Source organism: Rhamphochromis longiceps, linkage group LG3 (assembly GCF_057381845.1).
Source record: "Rhamphochromis longiceps isolate RC_006_pf linkage group LG3, R_longiceps_female_GT1.1, whole genome shotgun sequence".
NCBI classification, from domain to species: Eukaryota; Metazoa; Chordata; class Actinopteri; order Cichliformes; family Cichlidae; genus Rhamphochromis; species Rhamphochromis longiceps.
Genome location: NC_140559.1, coordinates 24,895,205 through 24,909,196, shown reverse-complemented (window position 1 = coordinate 24,909,196; position 13,992 = coordinate 24,895,205). Strand labels below are relative to the sequence as shown.

The following is a 13,992-nucleotide window of genomic DNA, read 5'->3' as shown; positions in this document are numbered from 1 at the left end:
CTGAGATTCACCAACCAGCATATCTGCATCCACTGATGTCAAAGAATCTTTGATACTGACGATTGCTGGGAACGAACAAAACAGCCATTATATCAATCGTGATACCACCAACCTGAGCCTCAAATGCCTAGACAGAAATAAACACAAACAATGTTACAATCACAGAGTAAAGACAACTAAGAATGGATAAAAATCTTTATCTACTTGTGAAATAAACATGTCTGAATGATCCTCACTGATATGGAAACTGTCTGTCTACTACAGATTTTTTTTGAATGTGTGTGTGTTTGGGGGTTTTCTGTTGATGTTCTTGTTGTTTTTTGTTTTTGTCAATATCTTAACATGTTATTTATTATCTGTCACATGCAGAGACTCACCACTGAACCAAATGCCAATATTTCCACAATCAAAACAGTTTGTGTCCCAAAATTAACTGGAACCAAACCATACTGTAAAGTAAACAGAGAAGATTCAGACACTATTAGGAATTCTGAAAGTGTTCACCAATGTTTAATATGATAAAAAAAAATCATGTCAAATTTTATTTTTTGTTCTTACACAGTTAATTTAGTCTAAAACAACTCACATTTTCCTCATTGAGCTCCATGATAAACAACACATAGCATTCCATCCTGTTCTGAATGGTTGCTACATTGTCATAAATCAGCTTTTGGATTTCAGCATTGGATTCATTTATCCAAAACTCAATGCTGTCTGAGTCAGGTGCAGTCCCCACAAGACAGTCACCTCCAGTTTCAGGGTTGAAAAAGTTGTCGAAGCAGAATGCAATGTTTTCACTCATGAAGGCGACCTGTTAGAAGTCAAAGACACAACTAATCAGTGATACTACGTCTTTTCTACAAACCCACTAGTTGCCTCCTCTAGCTCAGCATGACGCACAGCTCTTGTCAGGTCCTGGCATCGTACTTAATTAGGGGAGGCATGATTAGATGATGAAGACTTGCTGTGCTGGTCAGCCTCTGCAGTAATCACACCCTGAACCCACTGCTCCACCCCTCCGGTCCAGCCCAGCTACAACCTACACCCTGCCATACTAGCAAACATGGTTATCTCTCTGATAACGGCAAAAACTGCAGCATAGATGGACGGATGTTGATGTGCCTTCTCCGTACCATAGATCCAGTCAGACCCAGAGGATCAATCTTAATATATTGATTCCACTGTTACAAAGATGAAAACATTTTTTATATATTTAATTGAAAGCCAAATTGGCTGCTTAATATTAAGATAGAAAGAAATAAAATATAGAAAGACAAGCATAAAATACATATTTAACCCATTAATAATCATCTACATGAACGATGCATGGGGTTTCTCTCACAGGCATCACATCAAAACGGTCGCCTCAATGAGATAAGAAAGAGTCAAGAGTTTAGGTCTCCTTCATGAGGTTTAATTTTTTCTTCACATTTGAGCTCCTTTTTCTGTGAGAAGTTTTTGTTTCATTATTTTCTCATTCATAAAAGAATAATATAAAAGAATTCTTGAACAAAAATGTCCTCCTGCTAGAAAATCTCAGGAGGTATATCGAGGCGATACTCATCAGCAAAAGTGGGGATGACAGAATTGTTTAAAACAAAAACATCAGGATACTCACATAGATTTGCTCGTACTTCTGTCCATAATAATTGATTGGACATGAGCTGATGTCCAACACTGAAGAAACAGTGATTATCTGCCAAGCTCCTGAAGATATGGAGGCACATGAGTGCTGTGAGCTTTAGTCTTAACTAGTTGTTTGGACAAACAGGGAGTGCAGCAGGTTCAAACAGTAACATCATGAGTGGATAAAACAGTGTTTGTTACTAAAGAATCAACATCATGAATTTACAGTTTATACTATAAGTTAGCAAACCTTAAAAGCAAAGATGCACAATATTTGTTAGGTTATTAAAGCGTCATTCCCTTTAATACTTCAAATCTTTCTGCTCTTTTTTGCTCAGGGTGTTTGTGCTATGTTTATGTTGCTTCCACTAAAGTAGGGGTGTCCAACTCCAGGCCTCAAGGGCCAGTGACCTGCAGGTTTTAGATATCACCCTGGGTCAGCACACCTGATTAGTTCATTACCAGGCTTCTGGAGAACTTCAAGATATGTTGAGGAAGGCTCGGCATCCTGCTAAAACAAGCAGAACACCGGCCCCTGAGGAGTGGAATTGGACACCCCTGCACTAAAGTGATGGGAGGAAACACTTAAAATGGCTTCCAGGTGTGTGTTTACCTGACACTCCAATCAGAACAGACAGGACGAACAGGAGGTGGAGCATCTTAAAGGAGGCCAATCAGCTGACAGAGACCTGAAAGCCACACAGTTGCGACATTTCTGAATGGACAGAAAATCGCTGACCACTTGAAAAATGAAGCCGAGTCTATGTATGTGATATTAAATTGTGAAAGTGAAAAAGTTTCTTTAAAAGAGACTGAAAGAAAATTAGTGAAAAGTACATTGTGAAAATCTTGTACACCAACTCACTCCCTCTAAAAGTCTTGCTCCATGACCTCGACAAACTCAAACCTCTGTTTTTTAGCAACCACTGATGCTGCACTCTGCTTAGTCTGTGGGTAACTGTGGGCTGCCTTCAGACTCATACAGGCTACTAGAGGACTTTTTCATCTTGATGACCACTTTTACCTTTGGTGCTTAGCATCTTTTTCAGGGAGCTGCTACTGTGACAGCCTTACAAAAACCTTATAAAAAAGAAATTTAACCTCAGTCAAGTTGAATTACAAACACCACCAAGTGCGGCACATTTCCTTACTCTTAAATCCCCAAATTATTATCTAAAATATATAGAACACTTTCTAAATTAGATGAATCAATATCCCTTCCTATTGCAAAGTGGGAAGCAGATTTATCAGTCAGTTTAGACCAAAACTTCTGGTCTCAGGTATGCTTAAAAACTTTTAAATTGATTAAAAATCCCAGTCTGCAATTAATACAATACAAAATACTACATAGAGTGCACTATACAGGTCATCGGATGTTCAAGATGGGCTTTACATCTTCCAACAACTGCTCACACTGTCAAAACAATACACCAGACAATTACATTCACGCTCTTTGGTTCTGTCCACCAGTGCAGAAGTTTTGGCACGAGATATGTGAAGACTTATCAAAGTGTCTGAAATGTAACATTCCAACTTCCCCCTTAGTGTGTTTGTTGGGCAGCTTAGATAATGTCACTTCAGAAAACAATATAGCCCATATGGTTTTCACTACCCTATGCATAGCCAAGAAAACTGTCCTCATGAACTGGAAAAATAAAAATAATCTTAATTCTAACCAATATAAGAATTATCTATTAGATTACATTAGTCTTGACACAGCCTCTGCCACCACATCAGATCAATTGCTCTGGGCTCCTTTGATCGGCTCCATCACCTAGTGGGGGTGGGGGGTCATAGTTTGGTCCCGCCTTCAATGTTGTGATTGGTGTGGGGGCAGGGACAGGCTTAGGGCGTCGGGGGATTCCCCGGAGGCATCTTCCTTGGGGGGCTCAACCCGGGGTAGCGGTCATGTCCGGTTGGGGGCTCTTTTCTGACCATTTCCTCGTGGCTGCGTGCAGCGGGGCTAGGGGAGGGTCTGTGGTGATGGACGTGGGTTACTGACCTGGTAGCCTGTCTGCCCCTGGGTGGGTCCGGGATGGGCATGAGGGTCTGGGGGCGCTCCATCTCTGGGCCAGGGCCCTGGCTGGGCCTCGGGGCCTTGGGTCCTGGTTTGTGTGTTGCCGGGGTTGTGGGCGGGTGGGTGCATGGGAGCCCATCCCTGGCGCAGGGTGCCGCCGGTGTGTCGAGTCGCCTGTGGGGCTCTTCAACCGGTGGGGGAGATTGTTACACCTTGCAGGAGCTTTCCTCCCCTCAGGAACTCTCTGCAGGAGGGGGAGATACAGGAGAGGTGGAGGAAGATCTCAGCCTGGGCGTCTATTGTCTCATGTAGTCTGGAAGACGAGTAGATGGTGGGGTGGGTGCAGTTTTCTCTGTGGTGGGGTTGGGTGGACTGTCCCGGGCTCTGTGGGGCCGGGGGGCGCTGCCGCGCTGGGCCCCGGTCTGGATGGGCCTGGGCCCCCTTTTCCCTGGCGGGTCGCGGAGTGTGGGAGTGCCTACTGGGGTCAGCGGGGGAGCTGGCCCCAGGGAGGGGTTACTGCCCCTCCCTTCCTTTCCTCCCCATCTCCAGCTGCCTCCCTCCTCCCGCTCCACCACAACCACCCACACATGCAGGGCCTTGGAGTAGGGGTATGTCACCAGGATGCAGAGGAGGCTACCCCCCCCCCCCCCCCTCTGTCCCCTTCTGGCTGCCTCTGCCTCAATTTTATCCCACAACTTAGACATTCACATTACTCACACCCTCATTGCACATACATATAGGATCTTGGGGGTGGGCACAATACACGGAGTCCAAGTTTCCATCAGGGTGTACACCTCACCCCTGGCTTCATTGCCCACCTCTCAATTTAAATACATGTAGACATTGAGGGCCAACAGGAGGGACTATGCGCTTACCTGCTGCTCTCTGGCAGGTAGCTCCATGCCCTCCTGGGTTTTAATTGCACCTTAGAACACACATGCATCAACACTACTATGAGCGGGTGGAGGGAGGTTTGGAGTCTTTTCTCACCCCCGTTCTCTGCGGCCTGCTGGAGCAGGGGGGGCTGGGAGGAGTTGGCCGTCCGGCTGCGGTCTGGGGTGTGGGGCCTCCCTGCTGCTGCGGAGTCGGGGCGGTCTGCCTCTCCCCACCGCAGGGAAAAGGGTAACACCACCTGGGTCTGGGTGCAGTTCCCCCCTCCAGGGGCGGGGGTACCTAGACCCGGTATGTAGAGTACGCTTGGGGAGTGTGATTGCGTATACAGCGTCTCTTTATATTTGTCTCCACGTCGGTTGAGTGTGAAGTGCACATGAGAGCATGAGGGTGGGAATGGATGTTTGTGTTTGTGTGTGCCTGTATGTTTGTGTCTATATGTCAGGTTGGGTATCAGACGCCACCTCTCTGGGGACATCTCGGGCCTTCCAAGGCCTCTCGGCCTGGGGCTCGGTCACTCAGGCACAGCTGGCTGCCGGCGGAGCCCACGGGCGCGTCACTGCAACTCCCCCTGGCTTCTGCTCCGCGGCTGCTGAATGAGCCCTCATCTGGGACTCTCCTTAGCTCTAACTGGGACAGTGGCGCAGCTGCCCCTCTGTGGGTCTTCCTTGGTCTCTTGTGTTCTGGGGGCCTCTGGATGTCTGGAGTTTTGATCTCCTCCATACCCGCTTGATACCATAAAGGACAGGGCTGTGGCCCCCCACACTCCCTAACAGATCATTACATGGAGAAACCTTTGGAATGCAAGCATGCTGATCCACACAGGTATGCACACAGGTGTACACATGGGTATTCACAGACGCAGACTAAAGCTTTCTTGGCTGCTGCCTCAAAGCACACTGTGCGCTGTCTATCTTGCGTGCTGAACAATATCATCTATTATTTAGTAACTATTGATATTTATGACTAGGTAGTTTATTGTGATGGTGCTTTTTTTTTTTTCTATTATTATGTTGCTCTTTGTTGTTTGTTTGTTTGTTTTTTTTCTCCATACAGGTGACCCAGGAGTTTGTATTTTTTGTTGTTTGTTTTTTTTTCTCTCTTCCCCCCCTTCTCACCGTCTCTTCTCCCCTTTGGTTTTCTTTCTTTCTCTCCCCCTCTTTCTTTCATTCTTTCCCCCTGTCCTATTAAAAAAAAAAAAAAAAAACAGCCTTACAGCTCCATACAGAACCTGTATGTGACAGATATGACCAGGAGCTGTGCAGAGTTGGGACTGAAAATGCTCTGATTTTGACATTTACAGAGAGCTTCACTGGAAATCAAGTTAAGTGTTCACAAAAATGTGGTTATTTCACAAGTTAGTCCAGGATTGACATGAAAGTGGTGGTGCTGGCAGCATGTGACCAATCACAGACATGGAAATGTCTCTAATGCCTAAACCTCTTCCAGGAATAATAACATAATATTCCAGAGAACTGATTGGTCAGTAGGCAGTGATTTCATCACACCTTTTAATCTCTAATCTGTAATTTAGTACAAGATTACATCTTTGCCATTGTGCTTTAGCTCTTGTAAGTCATGAACTGCCTTTGGTACAACATCCCAGGTGATCAATGTTGTATACTGTAGGTAACGTGGGGGAAAACAATGACAGACACAGAGTTTGTGTGTTAATACTGAGGCTGTTAAACAAACAGAAATGGATTTAAGTTGTTGTTCGAACATCTTGCTGCTCCTGTACTCATCTGTCAAATCTGATTCTTCACACAGACATTTGACAGATTTAATTTCCAAACTAGAAGTTTATTTTTACAATCCAACACCACGGTTTGAAACCTTCACCCTCAGAGAATAAAGACAAGTAGAAATATGTCCTTTTTTTAAAATACGCACACTAATGAATATCATAACTGAAATATAGTGCTACAGATCCCCATGTGGAAATCAGCCTATTTATAATTATTTATCATTCTTAGTGTTATGTGTTTCTTAGTCTTCCTTTGTCTCTCAGAGCTCTGAATTGTGGATGTATCCACTGAGCGGTGCTGCTGTTTGGTCCAAAAGCTAAAATGAGAGTAGAGGTGTGCAGCGTGTCCAGCTTCTCTTACCTTCTGCAGCTCTGATGGAGGATGAGGAGGAAGGAGGAGGTAGCAGATGGGCAGATTCATCTGTTGGTGTCTCTGTGTGAGACAAACTGCTGCTCTCTCTGTCTCTCTCTCTCTTTATTTGCATCCTTCAGGCGGTCCACACCCCAGAGGAGAGAAGAGGTGGAGGTGGAGTCCACAGTGGAGCTACCTGATGTAAAGTGCTCGCTACTGATTCAGCACCGTGTGGGTCAGCACCACAAGGGAACAATGAACTGTGTGATGAAGAAAAAAAAATCAATAACAATGACACATATGAAATCACTGTTTCTAATTTAAAGCAGTGAAAAGCAAAAAGTGAAAAAAGTACAAAAAAAATGTTGATTTTAGAAAAAATACAGAAAAAAACAGAACATGTGATCAGACAGACTGCGACAGGCCTACTCTCATATTCTCAGATATTTCACAGGACTTCATAAACTCTGTCCTACATCAACTTTCCAGATAAGAAACAAATATCTCTGCACTATCAAACAGCTGGGCTGTCCTTGGCCCTACAACCAGCACATCCAGGCAGAGTTTATTGTACCTACAAAGGCTACACGGAGACTAAAGTTTATTTAGGTGTTACCAGAAAAATGGGTTAACCCCCCACCAACAAAAACAGTGGATTATTATTCCAGTAATCCATTTGTTGGTAATAAATACAGTCTAAATGGAAAATGAATCTAAACTTTTATCTTGTGTTTGGAAAATATATGCAAGAAATCTCTTAAATCTATTCATATGAAACAGAGTCACTTTCAATTCTGCAATCATCAATACCTGAAGGTTTCTCCAGTAAAACTATGGTAGAACGAACCACAATGAAACATCACCATGAAACAAGTCAAAACCCATCAAACTCTGTTTCGATTGGAGTCTGTTCCCATAGCAAAAACACACATTACATGTTAATGTTAGCATTCGAGGATAGTATTACGAGCAACTTTAGGAAATTCACAGACACAGAGTTTGTAGAAGGCAACATCGCATTCAGCGTATGTTGAATTGAATATGAATTTTCATTGTTTATTTAATTTGATAGAAGAACAAGAATCCTGCATGACTTCAGAAATCATGTTTCCACTAAGTATTTACATTGTAATGCAAATGAAAAACACATAGGAAAAAATGGTTATCAGATGAAAGGCTTTAGTTATTACTGGTATTAAACTAGGGCTGAACGATATGTCGTATTTGCGATAATATCGCGACATGATCAAGTGCAATTTTCTAAACGCAAAGGCTGCGATTATACTCTGTTTACGTGACATGCGCAAGTAAAACATGTGACATGATCAAACGAGATTGTCTAGCCACAGAGGCTGCACTCTGGTCACGTGACACAGGGAGCAAAGTTTTGAAACAGTCTACCGAGAGTGAACTAGCAAGCAAAGCTGTAGCCTACACAATGGCCTCAGGTTCAACAGAACCAGAGCCTGCGGGGATGCTAGTACCAAAGAGGAACTGCACATCAGCCGTGTGGAAATATTTTGGGTTTAAAAGAGATGATGTCGCACAGAGTCAGGTACTGTGTAAAACCTGTCTTGGTAGAGTTTCTACATCTCGGGGAAACACTACGAATTCGTACCAGCACCTTAAGACTCAGCACAAAACAGAGTATGATAGATATATGGCTAAAAAATCTAGTAGTGTGCAGAATAAACCTAGTAACGTTACTCGGCAAGTATTGACAGGTGACCAACATGCACGCTCCCTCATCCCAACCTGGCAGGATGCTGAACTGGTGGAGTCCATTCATAAGGCACTGCATCCTCTCTCCGAATTTACTGATGCTCTTTCTGGAGAAGAGTATGTGAGCATCTCCTACCTCAAACCAGTTCTCCATCTTCTGGCAACATCAGTCTTGGCTGAAGATGCTGAGGACACTGATCTGACTAGATCAATTAAAACCAAGGTCCTGGCATACCTCAACGACAAGTATAGAGATGGCAGATGGCAGGAGAAGAGGTCTCGCACTGAAACTGCTCAAAATTCTGCACAGGCCTCTGGGGGAAAGGCAAAGAAGACTCTTGGTAGTCTTTTTAAAACCTGTGCGGCCTCTTCAGCTTTGCCTCTGCCACTTGAAGATGTCGTGGAGGCAGAGTTGAATAGTTACCTGTTGACCCCTGTCATTGACGGAGAGGATGATCCCTTAGCCTGGTGGAAGGTGCACAACATTCACTTTCCACGACTGTGCAAGATGGCCCGCAAATATCTGTGTGTGCCAGCCACAAGTGCCCCCTCAGAGCGTCTGTTCAGCACTGGGGGGAATATAGTGACCTGCACTCGCTCATCCTTAAAGCCAGCAAAAGTAGATATGCTGGTCTTCCTAGCAAAAAACCTGTGAGCTAGGATGATTATGGCTAGCTGAGCCATACTCATTGTGCACTTTAGTTTGTGCTGTGTTGCTGTTACTTACTGCAGATAATCAAGATGTTCAGCCAGTTTTAATTTAAAGGTGTGTTTGTGTGTGTGTTTATACAATTGCTATTATGTTTGCACTTTATGTGTAATGTTACTGACTGCAGAGATCAGTAAGATGTGTGTATTTTTTATTTATTAGTTTTATTTATTTAATATTTTTTAATTTAATGACTGTCTAGTAGTTCACAGATGTCGAAAAACTGAGTGTGGTAAAGCCACTGATTTTTTTTATGTATATTTCTGCAATCTGCACATTGTACTGACTTTCATTTTAATGTTTACACCAGGGTTCCTTGTCAGCACTTTATGCTCAGATGTTTGTAAGCTAAAAATAAACTATTGTGTATGTTCAAATATACTGTTGTGATTGAAGAAGTTAAATAAAAATGTCAGTCATCAATTCATGCATCATCTCATGTCATCATAACAGAGGTCTGTCTTCCAGGAAAGAACAGTTAAAAATTAATGTAATATAGTATTTGTCACGGTCCACTGTGACGGACCGAGTGGAGAATGCGTGTAATGGACCCAGGTGCGTACACAAGTGAACAGACGGGAGTGAGCTTTAACAGAAGGCGAGCCTTTAATATGGCTGAAAACAAGGTGTGCAAATACAGCAGGGATGGCGTGGCTAAATAAAAACCTAAACTGGGAACAAACTATGGTGAGGCTATGGCTTGGAAGACAACAGACCAGGCATGGAAACACGGAGGGTGGGAACACAGACGACGTGACACAGACTGTAAGAAACACAGAGACTAAATACACATGAGGGATGATCAGGGGAAGTGGCCACACATGGGAACGCAGCTGATATACACGAACTTAACGACAGGAGGAGTGAAACTGAATATACTGACATTCAATACAGACTTTCAAAGTAAAACAGGAAACATGGAGATTAGACATGAACTAAACATAACCATGCAGACATGACTCATGACAGATAGACACACGAACCAGGGAGACTCAGTACAGGGGAAGATGACAGAAGCGACAGCATGAACTTGACAACACAAGACACACGGACATAAACACATGAAGGGCAAGGGAGGCTATATACAAGGGTAATGTAATTACAAATGAGATGGAATAACTAAATGAACCTAAACAATCAATAAACATCAAAACAGACTAAACACAAAACACTGGGTCGCACGACCCAGGACCATGACAGTATTGGCCATACTATATGATGTATTACTTGTCTTTGTTTAATAATACAGAAGACAAAGACCTTAAAAAATAATCGCATATCGCATCGCAATATTGGGGCAAAAAAATCGCAATTAGATTATTTTCCATAATCGTTCAGCCCTATATTAAACATGAGATATTTAGTTAGAAAAGTGTAGGATTTTCATTTGTAACTTAGGTTTCAACCTTAGTTTTTACGTCACTCCACGCTTTTTTGTTTTTGTTCTTTTTTTCAGTCATTTTTGTTATCTTCATAAAGGGTCTTCTTCTGTTTCTTCCTTCTTTGCCTTTTGCCTGTTCCTGGTCTGGATTACTGTATTTCTTATGCTACCAGCTTTTTGTGTGTAACAGCTGCTAGCTTAAAGATAACTATTTTAATTTTTGGATTTTACTCTGCGGCCAAGCATCCTTCACTTGGTTGGCTATTGTCATCACTTGATCCCTTAAATCAGTAAATGTAAATCAGCTCTGAGATGCTTCTTTTAGAATAATCTGCACAGAGGAAAACTACAAGGATATTCATATTACAGATTTAAAAGGGAACTCTGGAGTAGAGTGGGTTTGAGAGTATCTCAGGGTCTTGTTCATTAGTGAGCGGAGAGTGGATCAAGAGACTAACTGATGGTTTGGTGTGGTGTCTGCAGTGATGCTGAACAGTTGGATCAGGATGAAAGAGGAGGAAGGAGAAAAGCTTGAAAAGCTTTCTATAGTCAGTTTATCCATTATTTGAATATCATATGATGCATTTGAGTACACAGTGTATTTGCACATTATCATATTTGTGTTATATGTGTGATATCTTGTTACCTTGACAAAAATATTGTGTTGGAATCAGTATACGTCACTGTGGGGGTTTGTATAAAGCAGTGAAAGCCTGGCGTAAACATAATGTTAGATAACATTTTCTAAAAAGCAGAAAAAGCAACTCGAGTTGCTGTATCTATGTCATAAACACATCTACATACTTGTGCATATAGATATAATAACAAACAGCAGCACACAATCAGCGTAAACCCCATGTACCTTCATAATTATATTGAATACTGTACCTTAAGGACCTGACAATATTAAAGAGAAAACCCCAACAATTAGATGAAGCCCCTATCAGCAAGCACTTGCAAAAGTGATGTGAAAACACATAGTGAATGAAAGGGGCTGAGTGATGAAGAAATGCTCAGTGCATTATGGGAATCCCCCAGCACCCTGGGCCTAGTGCAGTGTAACTAAGGGAGGAATCCAAACTACACACGTTATCAAAAAGGAAAGTTTTAAGCCTAATCTTAACAGTGGATGCCTGTCTCCCAAATCCAGACTGTGCTGTTGCATGCTGGGGGAGCAGGCTGAGGGTCGCAGATGCCAACAGACTTAATAAACTAATCCGTAAGGCCAGCAATGTTGTGGGGATGGAGCTGGACTCCCTCAAGGTGGTGTCGGAGAGGCGGATGCTGTCCAAGATAAAGACAATGTTGGATAACACCTCCCACCCACTCCATGACATGTTGGTCAGTCACAGGAGCTCGTTCAGTGAGAGACTGAGATTACCGAAAAGCACCACTGAACGACACAGGAAATCTTTCCTGCCTGTGGCCATCTCCCTGTACAACGCATCCACTTAACACACTGTTTGCTGCTACAGCTACACATGTTTCTTTTCCAACTATTTATTTATGAGTGACTTATGTATGTATGTATGTATGTATGTATATATATGTATATATTGTACTATTCTTAGTTAGTGTATTGTCTGTCTTGTCTTAATGTTGGTTTATAATGGAGCACTGTAACAAAACATAATTTCCCCCAGGGATCAATAAAGTATTCTGATTCTGATTCTGATTCTGATTATCATAGGAACCCAATATCATAGCAAAGTGTATAATAGACATGTTTCAGTACTGCATACAGAAATTTCAGTACCAGCAGGGGGAGATGATATATTTAAAGACAAGAAGTTGCTAGTGAGCATGTAAGGAATGAAGTACATGCCAGGATAGCCAAATAACAGTGATTTACACTAGTTGATCTTAAAAGTAATAAATAAACCAAGTATTTTTTCAGGATGATTCTAATTATGTTGTGCAAATGGAAGAAAACAGTCCTACATATTTGTTTAATATGTGCATTGAAGGACATATCCTGGTCAAAAATGACACCAAGGTTCCTCACAGTGTGACTGGAGGTCAAGGTAATGCCATCCAGATTGAAAATCTGATTACATAGATTTTCAATCTGGGGCAATAATTTCAGTTTATCTGAGATTAGAAGCAGAAAATTAGAGGCCATCCAGGTCTTTATGTCTTTAACCTCCTAGGACCTGCCGTCCACATATGTGGACATCACATTTTGGGTTATTTAGACCAAAATACTCAATTTTGCTCTGCAAGGGCCTAATATCCACTTACAAGGACATTATACTGCTACTGTTCTATCGAAATTTTAAATGAATATCCTCATATGTGGCTCTCATGTTTCTTAGAAACAAAGATTAGGTTAAAAAAAATCTAGTAATCCTTTGTTTTTACATTCATCAGGTCCCAATCAGCCCAAATATCAAAGAGAAATTAAAAATGCATGCTGTGAAAGAGTTCGGGTCTTAGGAGGTTAAGACATTCCTGCAGCTTACTGAATGAGGGTGGTCACATGAAAGAGGTGGTGCTGGCAGCATCTGACCAATCACAGACATGGAAATGTTTACTGGCAGTGTCTTTGATACAAGAATTAAAAAATTGTCTGTGATTCAGTGCTTTTGCCCTAATGACGTTGACTTTTTCTTCATTACTATATCAACAATATAGTCATGTTTTAGCAGTGACCTACAGAAAACCTCCTGCTGTACAATACAATGCAAAAATACCCATTTAATTTCTCTTACATGCAGTGTTATCTGAATAAATTGAATTACACACAAAACGTTCTCTTTGTGAGGTTTTAATTTGCCATTGAAAAAAGGAGCAACCAGCAGTACAGAGTATGGCAGCAGTATGCACGGCATTTGACAAAGAAGGATAACAGGCATAGTTATCTTTCTGCCAAGGTCACAGAATACAGTCAGAATGTTGCATGCAAAAGATAGGTTGTACAGTTGAGTATGTCTTGTATTGTAAGATTATATGAACACAGAACATTATTACAGCCTGAAGCACTAAATTCTTTTAACTGTCATCATGTTGCTGGTTTGCATATTAGTAATATACAAGCTGGCTCATTTAATACTTTCTTTGTCTTGATGCATGCGGAATCATCCAGGTAAGGAAATCCCAAAAAGTTAATTCTGTTCATCTGGACGTAGCGTTTTAGGTGGCAGAGACGTTTTGTCACTCATCCAAGTGACGTATTCAGTCTGCAAGACTTCTCCAAGACTGAAGATGTGTGCAGTGTTATAGCAATCTGAAATAAATTTACACACAAACAGGTTCACTTTGTGTTTCTCTCACTGAAAACGCTACGTCGAGATGAAGAAAATAAACTTTTTGAGACTTCCTTTGTTGTCAATCAAGGTGATGCTCTTTCTCTTATGCTGTTTGCAATATGTTTAAATAATTTAGGTAATACGTTGTATGACTCACTCCAGTGTTTTGTTGTATGCCAGTGATATTCCCCTCCGAGTACAGGAGTTATCTGCAAAGCAAGATGAATTTGCTTTGCAAGTTGTTCTTGTTAAAGATCAGTTAATGTTAGCCGTGAAAAATGATGTTATTACCTGAACAG

The 13,992-nt window shown here is 42.0% G+C and overlaps 1 protein-coding gene across 14 annotated transcripts in view; it reads right to left on the bottom strand.

Moving 5' to 3' along the window:
• The window catches only part of LOC146673622 (uncharacterized), a 28,260-nt gene that overhangs the window by 1,537 nt on the left and 12,731 nt on the right, over window positions 1-13,992 (bottom strand). For all 14 annotated transcript variants that reach the window (XM_085390556.1, XM_085390616.1, XM_085390600.1 and 11 more), the window contains 6 exons: window positions 6,643-6,893; window positions 2,240-2,315; window positions 1,619-1,707; window positions 587-811; window positions 378-449; window positions 16-127 (listed from right to left, as the gene is read on the bottom strand). In XM_085390556.1, coding sequence (XP_085246682.1) covers window positions 16-127; window positions 378-449; window positions 587-811; window positions 1,619-1,707; window positions 2,240-2,285 — 544 coding nt within the window. In that variant the 5' untranslated portion in view covers window positions 2,286-2,315; window positions 6,643-6,893. The remainder of the gene's footprint in view (window positions 1-15; window positions 128-377; window positions 450-586; window positions 812-1,618; window positions 1,708-2,239; window positions 2,316-6,642; window positions 6,894-13,992) is intronic.